General features: G+C 38.7%; 2 protein-coding genes across 3 annotated transcripts; both read left to right on the top strand.

Annotated features, from left to right (window-relative positions):
- The first annotated feature begins 3,778 nt into the window (after positions 1-3,778).
- On the top strand, positions 3,779-6,855 carry LOC121984816 (long-chain-alcohol oxidase FAO2-like). The gene is made up of 4 exons (XM_042537960.1): positions 3,779-4,081; positions 4,602-4,874; positions 4,964-6,337; positions 6,416-6,855. The coding sequence occupies exons 1-4, from the start codon at positions 3,794-3,796 to the stop codon at positions 6,764-6,766; spliced, it is 2,286 nt and encodes a 761-aa protein (XP_042393894.1). The 5' UTR covers positions 3,779-3,793; the 3' UTR covers positions 6,767-6,855.
- A 636-nt stretch (positions 6,856-7,491) lies between these two features.
- On the top strand, positions 7,492-13,731 carry LOC121984815. Of its 2 annotated transcripts, XR_006113001.1 has the most exons (8): positions 7,492-7,710; positions 7,800-7,831; positions 9,016-9,113; positions 9,221-9,303; positions 11,662-11,739; positions 11,833-11,928; positions 12,157-12,498; positions 13,581-13,731. XR_006113001.1 is itself a non-coding variant. In XM_042537959.1 (7 exons), exons 1-7 carry the CDS (start codon positions 7,576-7,578, stop codon positions 12,430-12,432), a joined length of 798 nt encoding a protein of 265 aa, XP_042393893.1. In that variant the 5' UTR covers positions 7,492-7,575; the 3' UTR covers positions 12,433-13,506. The 2 variants fall into 2 exon arrangements, 1 of the variants encoding a protein (XP_042393893.1); XM_042537959.1 differs by lacking the exon at positions 13,581-13,731 and having other exon boundaries at positions 12,157-13,506.
- Positions 13,732-20,882: the final 7,151 nt, after the last annotated feature.

Genomic DNA, 20,882 nt, shown 5'->3' with positions numbered 1-20,882 from the left:
TTGTCCCTCGGATGCACCGAGCCCTTTGGTTGGTTTCTCATGCCATCATTCTCGTTCGTCACGTCTTCTACTCGACTTCTTACATTCTTAAGTCCCTGCACACTCAAACGCAAGACATCAAATAACACAGAGCTTAACTTGACTTAGTTGATCACATCAAAATCATCCCGGGGGTACTAACACTGTGAACATCCGGTTACTCTGATATACTCTGGGCCTCCCGAGGTCTCCCTACGAACATCCTGTCACCTTGACTTGCTCCGAGCATATTCACAAGCATTTGGTCCCCCTGACCTGCCCCGGGCCTTCCCCGTGAGAATTCGGTCACCCTGACCTGCCTCAAGCCTTTCCCGCAAGCATCTGCATCCGGTCACCTTGACTTATTCCCGGTCTCCCCGCGAGCATCCGACCATTCTTGATTTGCTTCAGGTCTCCTCTAGAACATTCGATTACGTTGACCTGCTCCAGACCTCCTTGTGAATATCCGATTACCTTGATCACTTTAGGCCTCCCTGCAAGCATCCGGTTACCCTGATTTACCCCGCGCCTTCCCCATGAGTATTCGGTTACTCTGACCTATCTCAGGCCTTCTCCACAAGTATTTATATCCAGTCACCTTGACCTACTTCGGGCCTCCCCGTAAGCATCCGGTCACTCTTGACCTGTTTAATGTCTCCCTACGAACATCCGATTAGCCTGACCTTCTCCGGATTTTCCCGCAAATATCTGGTTATCTTAACTTACTCCGAGCCTCCCTCATGAGTATCCGATCACCTTGACCTGCTCCGAGCCTCCTCACAACTTCGTTCAAGGCCACCCCACATGACATCTGGTTTGAACCATGACTCTGATACCATTTGTTGTGTCATAGGAGGTTCGCATATCTTTATAATAGTATGATATTATCCACTTTGAGTTTAAATCGTATAATTTTACTCTTAGACTCTACCTAAAAGATCTCACACTAATGAAGATATCTTATATTCTTCTAAATTTATAATTTTTTAAACAAATTTTTAATATGGGATATCCCAACAACAACCTTCTTCAATTTAAGAAATAAAAAAGTCATGTACTGTGGAGATTCTTTAATGAATAAATGGCCACTGCGGCCCAATTTCTAGATGCAATATTAATTATGGCGATAAATATTTTCTTTTATTTTGTTACCGATTTTATAAATGTTAACCTAAACGACTTACGTTATATTACAAAATAATAATACAGTGTGAGAATATCTTCCATGATAAATGATAAATAATAAATAATAATAATAATAATAATAATAATAAATTATTAAATAATATATTATTATTATTAGTAGTAGTAGTAGTCATCGTCCACACATATAATATGGACATAAATATATAAAAATAAGTATTTTAGACCTATAAATTAAATTTAGTAAGACTATATTAGACTTATGTAGTAATACAATATAACAGCAACTCTTCCTATAATAAAATTAATTTATTTTTTTATATCAAAATTAAACAGTTAAGAATTTGATCTTAGTTTAAAAAGTCGAGAAAATTATATTTTCTAACGTCTATAAGATATTTATAGAAATTTATCCTCTCATAGTATCACTAATTCTAAGATATAAGATTAAAATAAATCATGATAATATATATTTTTATATAAAAATAATTTTAAAAAAATTATTAATAAAATTTAAAATTATTTTTAGAATATAAAAAGAATACTAACATAATTTTATTTTAGAAGCAGGAGATCCAGATTAATAAAATATAGTAAGGTAATAAAACAATATAAAAAGTCCACTGACTTCTACGCGTCCTTTTGAATAACGACTTTCAATATAATTGCACTCTCCACCAATTTGCAAGCCATAATCGAAATCATGAGGTCGAAAATATCACATAAAAATGTATTATTTGCCACTATCTCCTAATTAAATTGATAAATATCAACAACCTAATTAAATATATAATAAATAAATTACTAGTCATCTGATGACTAATCAACTAGAGTAGTCCTTTTTAAAATGTGATGCTTTTCTTATTTTATAGTATTTCTCTTTGAATTAACAAATTATAGAAGAAAAGGTCGCTTCCGGTGGAGAAAATTATGATTTTGGTCCTACAACTTGTGTTTTTTCTAATTTTAGTCCTGTTGAAGATTAATTTACTTTTTTAATCATGTAACTTGTAATATTTTTTAATTTTAATCCTTTTCTTTAAAATTGAAAATTTTGACCGGTAAATGTTGAGTTGGCGGTCATTAATTACCTACGTGGCACACACAAGCTTTTCATAGCGTTTGTGTCCGTTTATGAAACTATGGAACAGAGGAAGGAGACAGAAGGAAACCTTGCATCTTTAAGATCTTCTTCGTGATCTTCCGAGTGCAGGCTGGCCAGTGCATTTGAAGCTGGAATGAAGTTACAATAATCTTTAGCGGCAGAAAAGTAGCAAAAAGTTTAGAGAAAAGGAGAAGAAGAGATCGAAGAGAAAAAAAGAGATGAGCGGATTGAGGATTTTGCTGAGGAGACTCTTCTTTCTTGTCTACTTCTTTCTTCCTCCTCCTCTTTCTTCTTCTTCTTCAGCTGATCTTTTGCTTTAGGTTTCTTCTTCCCTGGCTGTGGAGGTGGTAGAAGAGTCAGTAGCTGTACTTTCTTGTCGGTTTCCCTCTCGAGATGCTCCACCACCTTCAAAGGATTGGCCACGGCCTTCTTCCCTTTCACCACCACCTTCTGGACTCTCCAGTCTCTCGCCACCTCCACCACCCCTGCTGCCATGGAACATCGATCGTTTTCAGAGGAGATGTTGAAGGTCGATGTTCATTGTAGAATCGTTGTACCTTCGTAGCTCTTCAAGACCATCTGATCTTCCTAGCGCAGCCGTTGTAGTGCATGGACACGCGCAGCTCGATCTCCTCCGGAGGCGACAGTGGTTCCTTCTTTGCCTGCTTGCCCCCTTGTTTCTTCGCCTTCTTCCCGTTGCCGCCCTTGGCCTTAACTTCCACCGGAGCTTCCACTATTTTCTCCCCGTAGCCTTCCGTATCCCCTTCCCTGTCGTTGCCCTCAGACTCCTCTTCCTCCGAAGGCAGAGGCGACTCCACATTTTTCTCGCCTTCTTCTTCTTCCTCCTCTTCCTTATCATTGCCCTTGGCCTTCTCATCCTCAGGCGTCGCCGCCGAAGTCCTTCTCTCCCCCTCCAGCTTCTCCTCCTCCTGCTCCACCGACCCTGGCGCTGGAGCCTGCAGGGGTCGGTGGGAAGGCGACATCAGGGGGAAGGGCGATTGAGAGGAGGAGGAGAAGGGAGAATGGAGGATCGGCGTAGGTTTAGGTTTGACATTTTTTATATTTTTTTTTTCCACGTGAAATGTGGGATAAGTGGCGTTTTTTTGTATTTTTTTCCAGGTAGGCAATTAATGACCGCCAACTCAACATTTACCGGTCAAAATTTCCAATTTAAAAAAAAGAATTAAAATTAAAAAATATTACAAGTTACGGGACTAAAAACGAAAATTAATCCTCAACCGGACTAAAATTAAAAAAAACACAAGTTACAGAACCAAAATCATAATTTTCTCCTTCCGGTGTCCATACGGAATTAGCGGAGTCGATAATCATTTGAATATCGTAAATCAATGGAAGCGTAGAATAAAAATGCCCCCGTAATTTAATTAGGTGTTCTATACTATTTGATGCAGCAATGAAATTTCAGGGGCATTTAAAGAAGTAGAGAAGGCTTTCCTCCTCCTTTCTATATATAACAACGAACAAGACGTCACTGACAATAAGTGAATCTAACGAGCCTTCGATTCGATGGCGAGAATGGAGAAGAAGAAGGAAGGAGGCAAGGGCAAGGTCAACGGCGGCAACCTGCTTCTGAAGGGAGGGCGGCGGAAGGGTGACTACGACCACGGTTTCTCGGCGGCGCAGGTGGGGGTGCTTTCTGCGATGTGCGAGGCCCTTATCCCTCCCATGGATCCGGAGAAGGCCGCCGATCACGTCGTCGCTGGAGGCAAAGAGGTCAAAGAGGATCAAGCCCGTCGGAAGTCGATCGAGGCCTTCTGTCATGCCTCCGGCGGCGACGCCCCTGTCCCGGACGAGGTCCTTAATTCTTCTCCTTCGTCCTCCTCCTCCTATTATTAGTATTATTATTTATTTATTTATTGAACTGTATATTGTCTATGGAAATAGAGCAAGATATTTCCATTGTACTTCAGCTCTTCTCTGTTCTATATAGATCAATATATTTTTATATTAATTCAACAGTCTTTAACAGTGTTTAAACGATCTTTTCCGTGCTAATCTCTCTCTCTTCCATCGACTTTGACCATTCTCACTTTTTTATTATAATTTCTCCTAGTCACTGAAACTTTTCTCTCTGTTTTTTATTACTCACGCTTAATTTTCCTCTTAGTTTGTTGTTTTCTGTGTTCTTTAGTGTTAAATCCGCTCACTTCTTTTTTCTTGTTTTTTTGCTCTCCTCTCTGACTATTATTCAATTAACGTCAGTTGCAACTTATTTTCTGTCTACATTTATTCGACCTGAAACTGATTGATTTTGACCATTTTCTTTAGTATTCTTAGTTCAGATGGATCACTTTTGATTGTGTGGGAGGTGCAGGTTGCAGAGCTCCTGGTGAAGAGAAGCCCAGCGAAGGCCATTGTGCTGGTTAAGCTGGTTCTATTTCTCCTTGCTACGAGACTGGGAACGCTACTCCTCTGTGGAAGTCTGTGCTTGTGTTCCAGTTTCCCCTTCGTCCAAAAGTTCTCAGAATTGGCTTCAGAAAATAGAGAACAAGTCCTGAAGAAATGGAACAGGCAGAAGCATCTTACATTTCTTAGAATGGCCTTCGTGCTTCTCAAGGTCTTCAGCCATTTCACCTTCTACTCTCTGGTACTAATTAATTCATCAATTTTTTTTATTTAAGATAGTCCGGATTTGATTGATAGTTATGAATAATGATCAGTTTTTGATATCTACAGACCGATGAAGACTCGCAGAATCTAACATGGAATGCAATTGGATACAGCAATGTTAATGTCTCAACTGAGGAGTCATCGGAAGAATCTGAGACAGAGAGGCCGCTGGAGAAAGGAATCATAGAAACCATGCACAAAACAGACTCCTCTCTCCTTCAATCTCTGATCCAAAAGGGTTTAAAAGTCACTGAATCGTCCCACGATTTCACAGTCGAGTGCGACGCTGTCATCGTGGGTTCCGGTTGCGGAGGCGGCGTCGCGGCAGCGGTTCTGGCGGCGGCCGGCCACAAGGTCGTGGTGATAGAGAAAGGCGGGTACTACACGTCAAAAGATTACACCGGCCTTGAAGGCCCTTCGATGGCGCAGTTGTACGAGTCCGGTGGAATCATGAGCTCCGACGATGGGAACGTGATGCTTTTGGCCGGATCGACGGTGGGGGGTGGCACGGCGGTGAACTGGTCCGCCTGCATCCGGACGCCACCGGCCGTGCTCAGGGAGTGGGCGGAGGAGCACAGGCTTCCTCTATTCGCGAGCGCAGAGTACGAGTCCACCATGGACGCCGTTTGCGAGAGGCTCGGAGTCACGGAGAACTGCGTCCGCGAGGGATTCCAGAATCAAGTTCTCCGAAAAGGATGCAAAAATCTCGGTCTCGAAGTCGTTCCGGTGGCAAGGAACTCGCCGAGCGATCACTTCTGCGGCAGCTGCTGCTTCGGTTGCAAGGCCGGCGAGAAGCGCGGCACAGACAGGACTTGGCTGGTCGACGCTGTCAACCACGGCGCAGTCGTCGTCTCTGCATGCAAAGCCGAGCGATTCATCCTTGAAAAGGGCAAGAAAGGGAGCAAGAAGAAGAGATGTTTGGGATTGATAGCGGCGAGCATGAATGAGGCCATCACCAAAAATCTCAAATTCAAAGCTAAGGTGACGGTCGCGGCCTGCGGGGCCCTCTTCACGCCGCCATTAATGGCGGCGAGCGGTCTCACCAACCGCCACATCGGTAAGAACCTTCACCTCCACCCGGTGGCGCTCGCTTGGGGTTACTTCCCGGAATCCGTAACCGATCTCAAAGGCAAGATCTTCGAAGGCGGGATCATCACGTCGCTACACAAGGTGAAGCCAGGAGTGATCTTAGAGACGCCGGCTCTTGGGCCGGCGTCCTTCTCCACCGTGTTCCCGTGGGTATCGGGCCAAGCCATGAAACAGAGCATGCTGCGCTACGGTCGCACCGCGCACCTCTTCGCCCTCGTTCGAGATCGAGGCTCAGGAGAAATCCAAGCGGAGAAGCGAATCACGTACGAACTGAACGAGCCCGACAAGGAGAACCTAAAGGGTGGTTTAAGGACGGCTCTTAGAATCTTGGTCGCCGCCGGCGCCGTCGAGGTAATTAATTCCGTAGTCGATCAAAAGATCAAATTTTGATCAAACATAAATACTAAAGATCAAATTTTGGTTTAACAGGTCGGGACGCATAGAAGCGACGGGCAAAAGATGAAGTGCAAGGGGGTGAAAGAAGAAGAGCTAGAGGAGTTCTTAGACACGGTGGGCGTCGCCAGCGGGCCGACCGCGAGGGAGGAAGTTTGGAGCATGTTGTGCTCGGCGCATCAGATGGGGAGTTGCAGGATGGGGGCGACGGAGGACGACGGAGGGGTGGACGAGAAGGGGGAGAGTTGGGAGGCGGCGGGGTTGTTTGTGTGCGACGGGAGTGTGATTCCGACGGCCATCGGGGTGAATCCGATGATCACTATTCAATCCGTATCCTACTGCATCTCGAAGAGGATCGTGGAGCAGATGAAGAGGAATCATGAATAATGTAATCTTGCAACAGACATCAAAATATTTTCCCTTTTAAATATTTACCCTTGAAGTAATGAGCGAGCCATAAACAAAAGTTGACGATATATGGGTATAATTGAATTATTTTTGAATGCTTGAGTTTGACTCATTTTTAATCGAGCCGAGCTCGAGTTTTATTTAACGAATATATTCATAGTTCACGAGAACGACCTTAATAAATATAGATTATAAATTTAAATCTTTATTAAAAATTAAATTATATATTTAGAAAAAATTATAATATTCTTATTAAAATTTATAATTTTATCCTAATAAATAAATTTAATATATTTATCTATATTTTAAATAAATAGAGTGTAAAATTTATATATTTAATATTAAAATTATTATTTTTTATTTAAAAATTTATTCATAAATTTACTAACGAATATGTTCATGAACTAACGAGCCGAATATTATGAAACTTGAGTTTGATTTGTTTATCTTAACTAGCCTCATTAAACAAACTCAAACAAACTTTTATCGAATTAAGTTTTGAATAGCTAATGAGTAATGAGTGATTTGGTTCATTTATACCCTAACGACAGAGTACGCGATTGTTTTTTATTTTATAAAATATAAATGGTAAATGTAATATTCTAAACTCGGAGGGGAGGAAAAAAAAAGCGATTAAGCGAAATATGCGAAATATGAAATTTTATCTAAATAAATAAAATAAAATAATTGGATTGGAGGGATTATTACGTTCATGTCCTCGGATCTCGAGTGCTCCACTGAGGAGAAACGAACCTTCGTTTCTCTGCACCCGCCTCCAAATCAAATCAATGGCGTCTCCTCCGCCACAAGATCCAATGGCATCTCCTCCGCTTCCTACTGCAGCCCCTCACCCTTCTCTTCTGATTGAGATCGGAGCCGACGGCATCACCAGAGAGTCCCCCGTTATTGCCTACACCGAGAGGGTATTCTATATTTTCCTTCAGATTTATCTTCATTCATCGATTGATCTTGATTTGACAATCCTCGATAATCAAGATTGCTAACATTACAGATCATTGAGGCGGAGAAGCTCCAGTTGAAGAGGTATCCCGAATCAATCTGAAACATTTCTTTAAACCTTTAGATTCCAGAAGATTGGTTGTCTTTTCAATGGATTTCAGAATTGGGGAGGAATTTTCAAGGAATGTGATTTAGATTCTAGCAGAAGGACAAAAAACTGAGGCATTTGTGTAGGTTCTTTCGTCTGAGGTCAAATAGGCAGTTGATAGAACGTTGTTGAGGAAGTCAAAGTCTTGGGTGGAAAATTTTTAAAATAAAAAATCGGAGGTAATCAAGGGTTGCCACTTTGCGTGCTGTTGAAGTTTTTCCTGGTGAAAAGAGGTTATGAACTTATGGGGAATCAATAGAACCCAAATATTTGTTTGTCTAGAGTAATCTAAAGGTCAATGTGAATTTGGGTAACTTCAGATTAGACAATGGGAATGTGGACCTTTTGCTGTTTTTTCCCCTTCTGTTTTTTGATAGATTGGTTTTCTTTTTTTTTTATTCAACATTCAAGGTACAGTTGAAGGGTCAATATTTATATAGCAGACCTAAATATTTGGGAAAAGTAAGATTTGATGATGATGATGATTCAAGGCAAAAAAGATAGGTCACATTTGGAATTGTCATGTGTGTCAGTGTTTAAGGATTCAAGATGAATTGATCATAACCTCTGCTAAGATGAATATATTATAAACCTCTAAGACAATTCAAAAGGTCAACTGAATACTTGTGGATGACAGTTTAAATGCCACATTGTGAGTGACAATTAAAGTATTGGATAACTCAATATTCAAGGAATTTTGTTTTGAATGTAGATTTTCTGAAAAACAATGAAACGAAGGCCTCTTGAATTGATGATATGCAACATATGATACTATGCCTTTGCAAATAGTACTGCTCCTAGAGCCTTTCAAATGAATGATATGATGTGTGTTATGCCTAGAATCGTTCCTAGTTTCATATTGTTAATCAATGGTTAAAATTAAACAAACATGAGTGCCATTTTGAACAATGTTCCACTAAATCAATTGAAGTTATCTGAAGACTAGTAGTTCCACATGTCAGGTGTTCCTGCCATATTTTATCTTAGACATGAGTTTGGTTTGCATTGTGTTTTCAATGAAGCAACACTTTCAGCTGTCCCTTTCAGTATTATTTCTCTGTTTCTTCAGTAAATTTCTTGGAGGGCCCTGCTGTGGTTAAACATTTGTCTTATTTCTCAGGTATATCCAAGAAAACTATTCAAAGATACGAGAAGTAGAACGTGAATTTGAGAATCTTACTTTGGAGTTGAAACTTACAGCTGGGTCAAAGAAAGCAGGTTCTTTCATTTCCAGATTATCTAGGACAGGAGTTATTCATTCTTGTAACTTAGCTTCTAAATTAAGTCTTCTCGTATGTTTTATTGCTTAAAATTGTGTCTTTAAGCACTTGAGCATTTGCGCAAGAAGATTGAATTATCTGCTGAGAAGATACATGCAGCTAAACTTAAGGAAGAACAAGCAAAAAAGGTTAGTTTAATTTCAACTGAAGTGCAACACTTTTGTAATTGTGCTTCCTGCTTATTAAACTAATCTGCCTATGTGAGTGTTCTATTTTCATGGGAGATCAAAGTCAAATAGAAGTATTTTTGTTCCCCTGTCAAATTCAATCTTACTCTTTTATTTAGGGCCTTGGTGTGTCTTGTATTATATATAGTTTACTTTTTATCTTCATTGGGATCAAGGTGGTTACCAATAATTTCTAGAAAAACTTTGGTTTAATGATTCCTTATATTATCTGTCTTTTTCAATGCTTAACAGCCACAAATTTCAATTGTCTGCTAAACATTCAAAGGGCCTATGATTCAGATTAGATTTACTTTAATAGCAGGTCTTTAATTAAGACGAGCAGTCTTTTTCTGGGAAGGAAACTTTTCTGGTCATATAATAGATACTATATATAGTTACACAAAGATAGGGATGAGTGAACATATAGACTATGCCATCTAGCTAATAATATTGCATTGTCCAGTTACTATTTCAGTATTTTGTAACAAAACTTATAGAAAATTACCTCAGGCAGGTAGATATATTACACAATACCTCCCCTCCTGGATTTCCTCTTTTCCATTTTGTTCAGGTTGGGTGTACGGCACTGTAGTAACGGGTTATAGAACACCTCAACTGAGGTAGCTGGTATTGTGGTTCTGCTGCTCCCATATCTTGCAAAAGGAAAATCTCTATAGTACGTGGCTATCAGTTTCTATGGTAGAGTTACATCGTCCACATTGGTTATCTGAATTGTGTTCTTTCTGCAGTTGTATGAGCTCTGACCATTTGGTTTACTCGTACTGTTCCTGCCATCCACCATAACTCTGGAGCTCACAAACTCAAATATGCCACTTGCTGAGCCTTCCTATTCAGTCAGATCTGGTTGACATTATGTGGGTTAATCGTGATAAGCAAGTTTTGCAGTTCAGTAATGTCAATTCTCTGAACTGTTAGCACAATTTTCCAAAACCAAACCTGGTTAACTTTCCTGACTGCATCTCAAATCTGCAGAATTGTGTGACATGATGGTGAATCTCTACTGATAATGGTTTGTTTGATAATCCATAGCCAGGAATCAGTTGGTTGAGATGCAGTCCATTGGTACGTCCTGGAGCAAGGATGGAGTGTGGCTACTATTTCTGACTGTGCCATGCTACTATCTGAAGCTAATCTTCACCACCATATGTTTCTCAAACCAATGTTGTGAGTGTGAATTAACTTTGATACATAGCCCACCTTCATCTTTGGCACTGGATAGCTGGGACCAAGCCACCAAGCAGTTGATACCTTGGGCAGTTGATTAACCTATCCAAGGGAAGCCCTGGTTTGATCTGTTTCCTTTATGACACATTTTGGCATATTGAGCATATAAGAAAGCACTACTGTATGGACACTATTCACTAATTGTGTTCTTCTTGCAACAGATAATTTTCTTACTTACAAAGGGGCAACCTGTCTGTCCAATTATTTTTTAATATATTATTATTACTACTTTCAATATAAATTGAAGTCAGTTTTCCTATTTGAGTTGTATTGCAGAGAGATGAAGGCCTTGATAAACAAATGGCACTGAGTCCTTGTTGCATCGAAATAACCTAGAGATGTTTTCTTCCCACTCCCTATCCTGTCTCGAGCAGAGGATTTTACCTTTGTGGTAACTGTTGCTGACCATGCATTATCCATAGTTAAGACCTTGATGCCAATCTTATGTCGCGCACACTCAAACATAGTTGTCCTTGTACAATGATAACGTGTCATCTCGAACTTTTACCATTACTACTCCATCATCAATGGTCTCCAATGCCATCCTGCAGAAACGTTCTAAGATCTTTGGAGGTTTGCTACCGTTGAGAAAGGAGAGAATGGTGCTAAGGAGTCTCCTTTGAGGATGAGCAGTCCTAGTATTAGTTAATTTTACTTCTAACATTTCATCTGAAGAGGAAACAATACAACTTAATTGGGATGTTAATTTGTATCATTAGTGGTTCAACTATGTAGATAGAATTTTTACACCTCTTGCAAGCCAACTAGCGAGGAGTAATCTGATATAGTACAAATACAATTCTCAATGGTCAGATTTGTTAGAAAGTCAAAAGAATAAGTAGTTCAAAACCTATCATTTTAATTGACCTCAATACTGATTATTGTTGGTTTCAGAGGTTTCATGCAGTTCCGTTTTCTTTTTCTGGTCCCCGTGCTCATGCTCATATAATAGTCAACTGTTTAGAAATTTCCAATGTTAAGAGTTAACTTGTACTTAAAAGATGGGAAAGGTTTCTCATAGTTACTTTCTAGTATTAAACATCCTTCAAGGATAAACTAAGTTCAGCATCTTAGGCTTGGGAAGCTGCAGCTCTAGCTGTTAAAAACGAGGAGGCAATCAAGCTGAAGATTTGTGATGATCTGAACCAGTTGGTACTGTTTATTCTCTTTCTTTCTAGTTCAGATTGACATATTTGCTTCAACTATTCTTTTTTTTTTTTAATCATCTTGATGCACAATGAATAGGTCCAAGAAAGCACCAGCACTCAGTTTTTAAGATTGGAGGAGCTAAAAAGACGATTGGAGGCTCTCAACCCCAGCAGAATATCTTCTGATGCTCCAGTATGGCTTCGTTCCTGACCCTTCATGATTTTGTTCTCTTTAGATAAAGTACATACTGATATTGTCAGGATATATCAGCAGTTCCTGATTTCTATTCTTGATACATATGGTTTATCGACCTAACTAAAACCTGCGATATTGTCCTTATTTTTAAAATTTTCTACATTTCAAGATCATCCTCATTATAATGCATTGGTTTTTTGAATTTCCGTCATGATGCAATGCCAGGATGGGAAAATCATGCAGCAGACACCTAGTAATGCTGCAGGACTCCCAACTGCAGCGAATCAATCAGCACCCGCTAGTGTTGCTGATGCAAATGCTGCAGCTAGTAGCAGCAGGCCAGCATCATCCGACGAAAAGAATCAACGAGTTACTGAAATGAAAGATAAGAAGAGAGTCATTAACTCTGGAAGAGCAAAGGGCAACATGCTATTGTCGAAGGGAAGAGGATCCGGGTCTGGCTGGACCGGATCTGGGTTCAACGTCGATAGTGGCATGTGAGGAACAGTTGATTTTGGAGCCACCTTCCAGAAGATACAGAATCTAAGTAAACAAAATGACAGGGAGGTTAGTTCGAAAATCTCCATCTCTTTGCGCCTCAATTTTTAACTAAATGTGTTCTCCTCCTAATGATTGTTAGGGAAATCATGTGTCCCAATGGGATAGCGTAGGCTAATAGTTACTGAATATATAGAGTGTAAGTGCATTTCTTTGTTGATTGCCAATTTACGGCAAGACCAGTACTTATCATAGTGAACTTTCTTTTTTTCCAATCTCTTTTTGTTCAATTCAGTTTAACCCGTTTAAATAGTACAAGACATCAGGTCATAAAAACAACAATTTACGGACAGTAGCTTGTGAGGACTTGAGTTTGTACATTAACACAAGGAATATATATACTCTCTCTTTCAGTCTCCAATGACTTGGATTGATCTGTTTTACTGTTTATATGAGATTCATTCATATTCTTTTTGAGAGGGGGAGTATCATAAGATAATCTGCATGATTTAGTGTGCGTTTGAAAGGAATCGACAAGGAAGAGGAAGAGGAAGAGGAAGAGATAACAATGAATGAATAGAGAAGCGTTTGGTTTGAGCACTAGACTTGGGCATTACCATGAGAATTGTATTGATTTAAAGGCTCGCGTGCGCCCATGTGCCTCGCCGCTCCACTTAAGTTAATCTTCTTATTTTCTTCATCAATCAATCACAAAATCTATATTAAATGATAATCAGCATTTCCCAAAACCGTTCCGGCATGTGAAATCATATGAGAATCATGTGCAATGATAAGAGTGAGGGTTAATAATCCCCTTATTCAACTCGCTACTCCCTTAGATTCTTCACCAATTTGTATTTCTTTTATTATGAGCAAACCTAATCGCATTAAATTAATTTCCGTATGATTCAGTTAGTGCTTAAGGATTTATTAATCACCTCAGCATGTGTTTTTTTTTCTTAAATAAAAAAGTATTGGAGAGTATCTAATTTGACTGAGTTTTAAGTTTTTATTCAAATTCCTTCTAATCGGTAAGATAACTTATTACTCTCGAGATAATGAAATATTTATCAACATTCTTACCCTCCATTCACATCACTTAATTGTTACCTCCAATTCAATCATCATCCATCATACGTGTATATATATAGCTGATGCCGGGCATGAGACAGCGTTGCCGGAGCAAGACGAAATGCAGATGGAAGAGAACGAGTACGGAAGAAGGCACGCCTCGCAGTGCATGCCGCGGCTATGGCGGAAGCCTCTGCCGATGCCAGCGCCGGCGTCCATCCTGGAGCGCTTCCGAGAGGCGGTGTTCAAGCTCATGATTTCGTCAGCCGTCTCCAAGGGCCGGCGACGAGAAATGCTGGAGGAGGCGGCCGCACGGCAGCGGCTCCAGCTGGCACCTGACTCGTACCGCAGTGAGGCCGTGGAAGACTGCATCAAGTTCTTCAAGCGGTCGGCGGCGGCCAATGCCGACAGGAGCCACTGCGTCCCAGAGGAGGCCTTGGAGGTCATGTGAAGAGTTGTCTTCCTTCTTTTGGAGGAGCCCCGGCGTCGTTAATTTCCGGTTGTACATACAACTATAATTTTAACCGGAGATTTCATCGGAAAAGAACGGACGCCTATGGCAAAACCAGTGGAAAATATGTTCATAGGATTTTCCTTCGGTTATATTTTAAGTAAAATCAAATAGTTGTCTGATTTATTTTTTATTAAAATTAATTTTGAATAAAATTAGTTGATGGATTAAATGATCTCTGATTGACATGAAACTAGTTCTTATATGTTTACTCATTCTATTATATCTATTCTCTCAAATATCAATTTGACCTAATATTTTGAGAACAATGACTTTTTAAATACAAATTAAAAATTTTAAATATATTTATATTAAAAAATTATTGTTCTTAATATATTGAGTATGAATATAATTAGAACAACTAACTAAATACATAGGAGACAGTTTCATGTTAATTCAAAAATATTTGGTCCATCATATATTTTTGGACAAAATCAATTGATGGACCAAACGACCTTGGATTTATATAAAACCAATTCCTTTGTTTTTTGTCTAATTTTTCTGATTATATTCATACACTCAAATATTAACTTGCCTAAATATATTAAGAGCAATGATTTTTAAATACGAATATGTTCGAAAAATTAAATTCGTAGCAAAAAAATCACCGCTCTTAATATATTAGGTCAAATTAATGTTTAAGGGTATAAATATCAAGAGATATAGACAAATACATAGGAGCTGATTTTATATCAATCCAAGAATGTTTGGTCCGTCAGCCAATTTTGTCCTAAAATGACTGATGGACCAAACAACCTCGGATTGACATGAAATTAACTCTTATATGTTCGGTTAGTTGTCCTAATTATATCCATACCATAAAATATCAATTTGACCCAATATATTATGAGCATTAATTTTTTAAACACGAATTAAATTTTTTAAATACATTCGTGTTCAAAAAATCACTACTCTCAATATATTAAGTCAAATTGATATTTGAGGGCATGGATATAATCAGAAGAATAAGACGAACACATAGGAACTAGTTTTATGTCAATCTGAGAATGTTTGGTCCATCAGTCGATTTTGCCCAAAACTGACTGATGGACCTGTTGGGATCAAAGGGAGCTAGAGAAGTGGGATAGCTCGCTCGCTTCAATGAAGATGAGTTGCAATGGAATACTTGAAGCGAAGAACTTTCCAATGTTAACACGAGAATTTACTTGGTATCCACCTCCTTGAGGTAAATAATTCAAGGATCTGATCCTCTCTTACACATATACTATGAAAGAGCTCATTCTCGGAAATAATACGAAGGCAGAGAAACCTCGTATAAGCTTAAGAACAAGAGTACAATTCGAAACAAGGAAATAAACGCAAATACTAATCAAAACATGACTTAGCACCTTAAACCTTGATTTGCTTGAGCTTTTCTTGCCTTAGAATGCCTCTTGAAGGTGGGAAATGTAGCACTTGTCTCCCCCAAATTTCAATAATTGGTCATGTAAAACTCTATAGAAAACGATCATGAAAAATCCGTTTCTAGGGTTACCTTGGGCGCCTTAATCGCTTAAGCAAATCTTAAGTGATTACCACAACAACAACCTGCTTAGAACCTATAAAATGACTATATTTCCAACTTTAAGCGATTAGCCTAATCGCTTAAGTCATGCTTAATCACTTACCCTAAGCGATTAGGCACCCTTCTATTCGATCGTGAGAATGGCTGTAAGTGATTAAACTTCCCTGCTTAATCACTTGCCACAGTTGAAGTAATTAACGTAATAGCTTTAACACTTTTCTGTTTCTTCACAGAAAGGATTTTAAGCGATCACCTTGATCGCTTAAGGCCTACTAAATCACTTACCCTAAGCGATTCAACACCTCACTATTCAATCGCGACTCTAAGCGATTAAGCATAGTGCTTAATCGATTAAGCTCTACCAAATAAATTATCCTAATTGATTTGACAACCCTAGCTCTTAAACTTGAGTCCTAGGATTCTTTGCCCAACATTTGATCAACCTTGACCTATTGTGACTCATCATTACCTAGCATTCGATCACCCTTGACCTGCTGGGACTTCTTCACCAAGTGTTCGGTCAATTATTTGACCTACTTGGACTTTTCTCCTCGTGCCAAGTGTCCGATCCTCCATGACCCACTTGGACTTCTAAACGTCAGATGTCTAGTCAACCTTTGACCTACCTAGATTTTTCAATGTCTGACTTCACTCACCGAGACTTTTCACTAGCTAGCTTCACTCACTAGAATTTTTCAACTGCCCCGCTTCACTCACCGGGACTTTTCACTAGCTAGCTTCACTCGCTAAGATTTTCCATCCGCTTGACTTTACTCACTAAGACTTTTCAACTACCTGACTTCACTCACCAGGGCTTTCTGTCTGACTTCACTCACCAAGACTTTCCAACTGTCTGGCTTTACTTATCAGAACTTTCCAACTATTTAGCTTCACTCACCGAGACTTTCCATCTACCTGGCTGCACTTATCAGGACTTTCCTCACTACCCGGCTTCACTCACCAAGACTTTCCAACTGTCTGGCTTCACTCACTAGGACTTTCTATCTGTCTAGCTTCACTCACTAGGACTTTCCACATCAAGTGTTCAGTCAACATTGACCCACTTGATTTTGTTGGATCGTAAAGTTTGCTAGAAGGGGGGATGAATAGCGATCGTCGAAAATTCGTTATCGAGTAAGTAGCGGAAATAGAAAATTAAACACAACGCTAACAAAATCAATTTTACTTGGTTCGGATCCTTCGTCGACTCCTACTCCAAGGTCTGCACATGAGAGTGATTTCGTTGGGCAATCACTAATAATTCGCAAAAGTATTACATGATTTAGTACAAGAATTATGAAAAGAATACCGACAACAAGGAAAAAGAAATTGAGTTGTAGATTGTCGGAGGAGTTTCGCAGCATCGTAGGAACAGTGCGCAACAGAGCAATCGTAGAAGGAAGTTGTCTTTGCTCCAGGTGGAGGGTTCCTTATATAGGTAGCTCCGGGCACCCGAATCCCTTCCGAGCGCCTGGACTGTGATGTCTACCCAGCCAATCAGTGCGCTCCACATTGCGACGAGATAAACTTTTGCATTTTGGGCGCCCGGATCCCTTCTGGGAGGATCCGGGTATCCGGATCCCCCTTTTCCAACAACTCTTTTTTCTGCAACAAAAGGTTAGTCCGAGGTAATAAAATTTATACTACCCTGCAAAACAAAGTTAGCACAGTATAAGAAAAGGTTAGTCCGAGGCAATAAAATTTATACTACCCTGTAAAACAAAGTTAGCACAGTATAACAAATGAATAGTAATTAAATTCTGTCTCCTCGAGACCAGAATCTAGTCAAGATCTCAACTTAGATTTTTAAAATGAATCTAAGTTAGATCGACGCCTACAATTCCCTCAAACGGGGAACACATCCTCACCAAATCACTCTCCTCCAGTGACTTACCTTAACTTACCATCCTGTCAGACATCTGGTCAGCTCGTCGACCCTGTCTGGACTTTGTACTAACTATCCGGTTAGCCCATTGACCTAGCTAGACTTCATGTCAGATATCTGGTTTGCCCGTCGACCTATCTAGATTTCCTACCAGCTATCCGATCAACCCGTTGACCTAGCTGGATTTCTTGCCAGATATCTGGTCAGTCCGTCGACCTATCTGGACTTCTCATGCACACTCAGTTAGATCATTAGATCACAACAAACCTAACTTAACTTATTTTGTCATCAATCAAAATCTAAGTTAAACCGTTAGTGCTAACCGCACCAACAGATTTTTTTCTTCTGCTAACCATCCCGTTGGTCTTACCCTTGCCTAACCTCCAGTTAAGACTTTCCCAGTCAAGTATCTGGTCAATCTTGACCTACTTGATTACTCTCTCTCACTTCAAACTAATCAACCTTTGACTAGAGGAGACTTACACCAACATTCTCTCTATTGGACAATTACATCTGCAATCTCCATATATTGTCAAACATCAAAACTCAAGCTTGAGCCAAACTGATCAACTTTTACCATGGGATAATTACACCAATAGGACCAAATGACCTCGGATTGACATAAAACTAGCTCCTATGTGTTCTTCTAATTCTCCTGATTATATTCATACTCTCAAATATTATTTTGACCCTATATATTAAGAATAGTGATTTTTTGAACATGAATGTGTTTAAAAAATTTAATTCGTCCTCCAAAAATCACTGCTCTTAATATATTATGGTTAAATTGATATTTGAGAGCATAAATATAATAAGGAGAATTAAATAAATATATAAGAGCTAGTTTCATATTAATCCGAGGATGTTTGGTCCATCAATCGATTTTGCCCAAAATTGACTAATGGATAAAATGACCTCGGATATATATGAAACTAGCTCTTATGTGTTCGGTTAGTTCTTCTAATTATATCCACGTCCTCAAATTTTAAAGAGCAATAATTTTTTGAACATGAATGTATTCAAAAAATTTAATTAATGTTAAAAAAAAATCACTGTTCTCAATATATTAGATTAAGTTAATGTTTGAGGCCATGAATATAATCAGGAGAATTATCCGAACATATAGGAATTAGTTTTATATCAATCCAATGTCGTTTGATCCATTAATCGATTTTTAAAAAAAATAAATCAATCGACTGATTTGTTCAAAAATTTCATCATAAAGAGAAATTGATTCGACTACTAAAAAAATAAGTTGATTGATTTTCAAACAAAAAATCGATTCGACTGCTTTTTTTTTTATCAGGCAATTAATTAAGGATAGAATAGGAAGTAGGTATGTGATTTGGTCATTTTGAAACTATCCTACATAATTTAATAATTTCGATACATTACATACACAGTTCAGTAAAAAGTCGAAAAATTTATTATACGTGATATGGTGAATATAGAAAGTCGTGTCCCTAAAGGTAAACATCATGTCTTAGTGGAGATCGTGGACATCGAAGTCACATAAATCAATGAAGGACAAATCCACTTGGATAGTCCTTTTCAACCCTCATTGGATGAACTTTTTACTCCACTTTTCCTCGATCGGTTCCATCAATCGGACCCACACCGTCTCTCCCTAGTGAGTCCCACAGAGACATGCTTCATTTTTCTCTAGTCAGTCCCACCGATCGGGCGCACTTTGTTTCTCCTCGATCAGTCCCATCGATCGGACGTGCTCTGGCTCTCTCCAGTCGGTCCCATCGACCAAACGTGCTCTGTCTCTCCCACCGATCGGGCGTGCTCCACCTCTCCCAGCGACCAAACGTGCTCCCCCTCTCCCTAGTTAATCACACTGATCGAACACTCTCCACGTCTCCCTGGTCTATCTTACTGAGTAAAGTGCCTCGACATTCCCAGGTCAATCCAATCAAGCAGGGCACACCACTCACATCGACTGAGCCTGCCTTGCTTATCTCCGCTTATCCTTGGTAGTTCGACGCTCTTCCATTTAGTAGACCTTCAACCTCCAGCCTAATTATCGCATGAGCCAAGGGCCTTATGGGCTCCATTATGGAGTATGAAGTCTACGCTGACACAACATATGGATTGTCAAAGCACATGGATTGTCATCCCTATATCTTGATCTGTATCACACTAGTAGATATGATGGAACACTCCCTTTAATGCTTAGATCTCTAACTATACAACTGTTCATCTCCTCCATTTTTCTTCACATCTCTCGTTGAAACTTATTTAAGCATTGGAGTGATAATGCATAAGCATCTAACTTTCTTCTTCTCTATTTTTTTTCCCTATCAAGCTTAGCGTACTCGAATCTCCTTTCCTTGTCATTCAGCGATCTCAATCAACATCTTTTTTAGTTCACTAGTTGCTCATCCGTCGAAGGTATCAGAGGATTACCAATATGTTTTATTCAGACCGAATTGATGGATATGGATTGTTATATGCTAATTATTTATTAATCAATTTGAAGGTGTTTTATTCAATTAAATAGGGTTTTTTTTATTGACAAAAAATTATGAATAAAATGAAGACTATTTTTTAAAAAATAGTCTCTTATGATTCCATCTAATAAAACTTATAATTCTTTGCACATCTACTCGTGAACCCTTCCTATGAGTTTTTTAGGATTTACAATTTAGGATGTAAGGTTTAGTATTTAGGTCAAAGAAAAGAAAGTGAAAATAAAAAAAAAATACTATAGGCTTATGATGGAGGTATAGCATATCATTCCTTATATATATGGCTCTGTTTGATTTATGTGATAGGGATTAATCGTGTAGGTGGGATAGGGATTAATGGTTCGATAAATAATTCTTTGGAAGAGCTAATGATTATTTATCACACCATTAATCCCTATATCATTAATCATATCCTACCTACCAAACATTCACTATCACATCATTAATCTCTAACACCATTAATTCTATCCCACCAACCAACGGAGCCATAGTGTTTAGTAAATACTATATGGATTTTTTTTTCAATATTTATAAATTTAGATTTACAATATTTTTTTTTTTCAAATTTATCATTGTAATTATACTAAATTTTGTTATCATAATTTCAATTATAATGTAAATTAAAAAGGAAAAATTCCTTTAATCCTTCTACTTTCTATCAAGTTACATTTTATCCCTTATTTAAAAAATAACACTTAACCTTTTATTTTTTGACCAAAGTCAAATGTAAAAAAAATTATAAAAAACAATTGTGTTATTATGTTTTTGATATTTTTTTGATAATATTAAGAGGAAAAAATATTGAATTATATAGAAAATAATTACATATATTTTTAGGGTCGACTCTTTAATTATTGATTAGTTGGATCAATTATATATACAAAAATAAAAATATACATAAAAGGATAAAGAAAATATAGTAGCATCTAGTAATAGTGCCCTTCATCACTCGCTCGGATCTATGATTGATGTCGGTTTGTCAGTGCA

Source organism: Zingiber officinale, chromosome 5B, assembly GCF_018446385.1.
Source record: "Zingiber officinale cultivar Zhangliang chromosome 5B, Zo_v1.1, whole genome shotgun sequence".
NCBI classification, from domain to species: Eukaryota; Viridiplantae; Streptophyta; class Magnoliopsida; order Zingiberales; family Zingiberaceae; genus Zingiber; species Zingiber officinale.
Note: the sequence above shows the minus strand (reverse complement) of the source record. Positions and strands in the feature narration are given on the sequence as shown.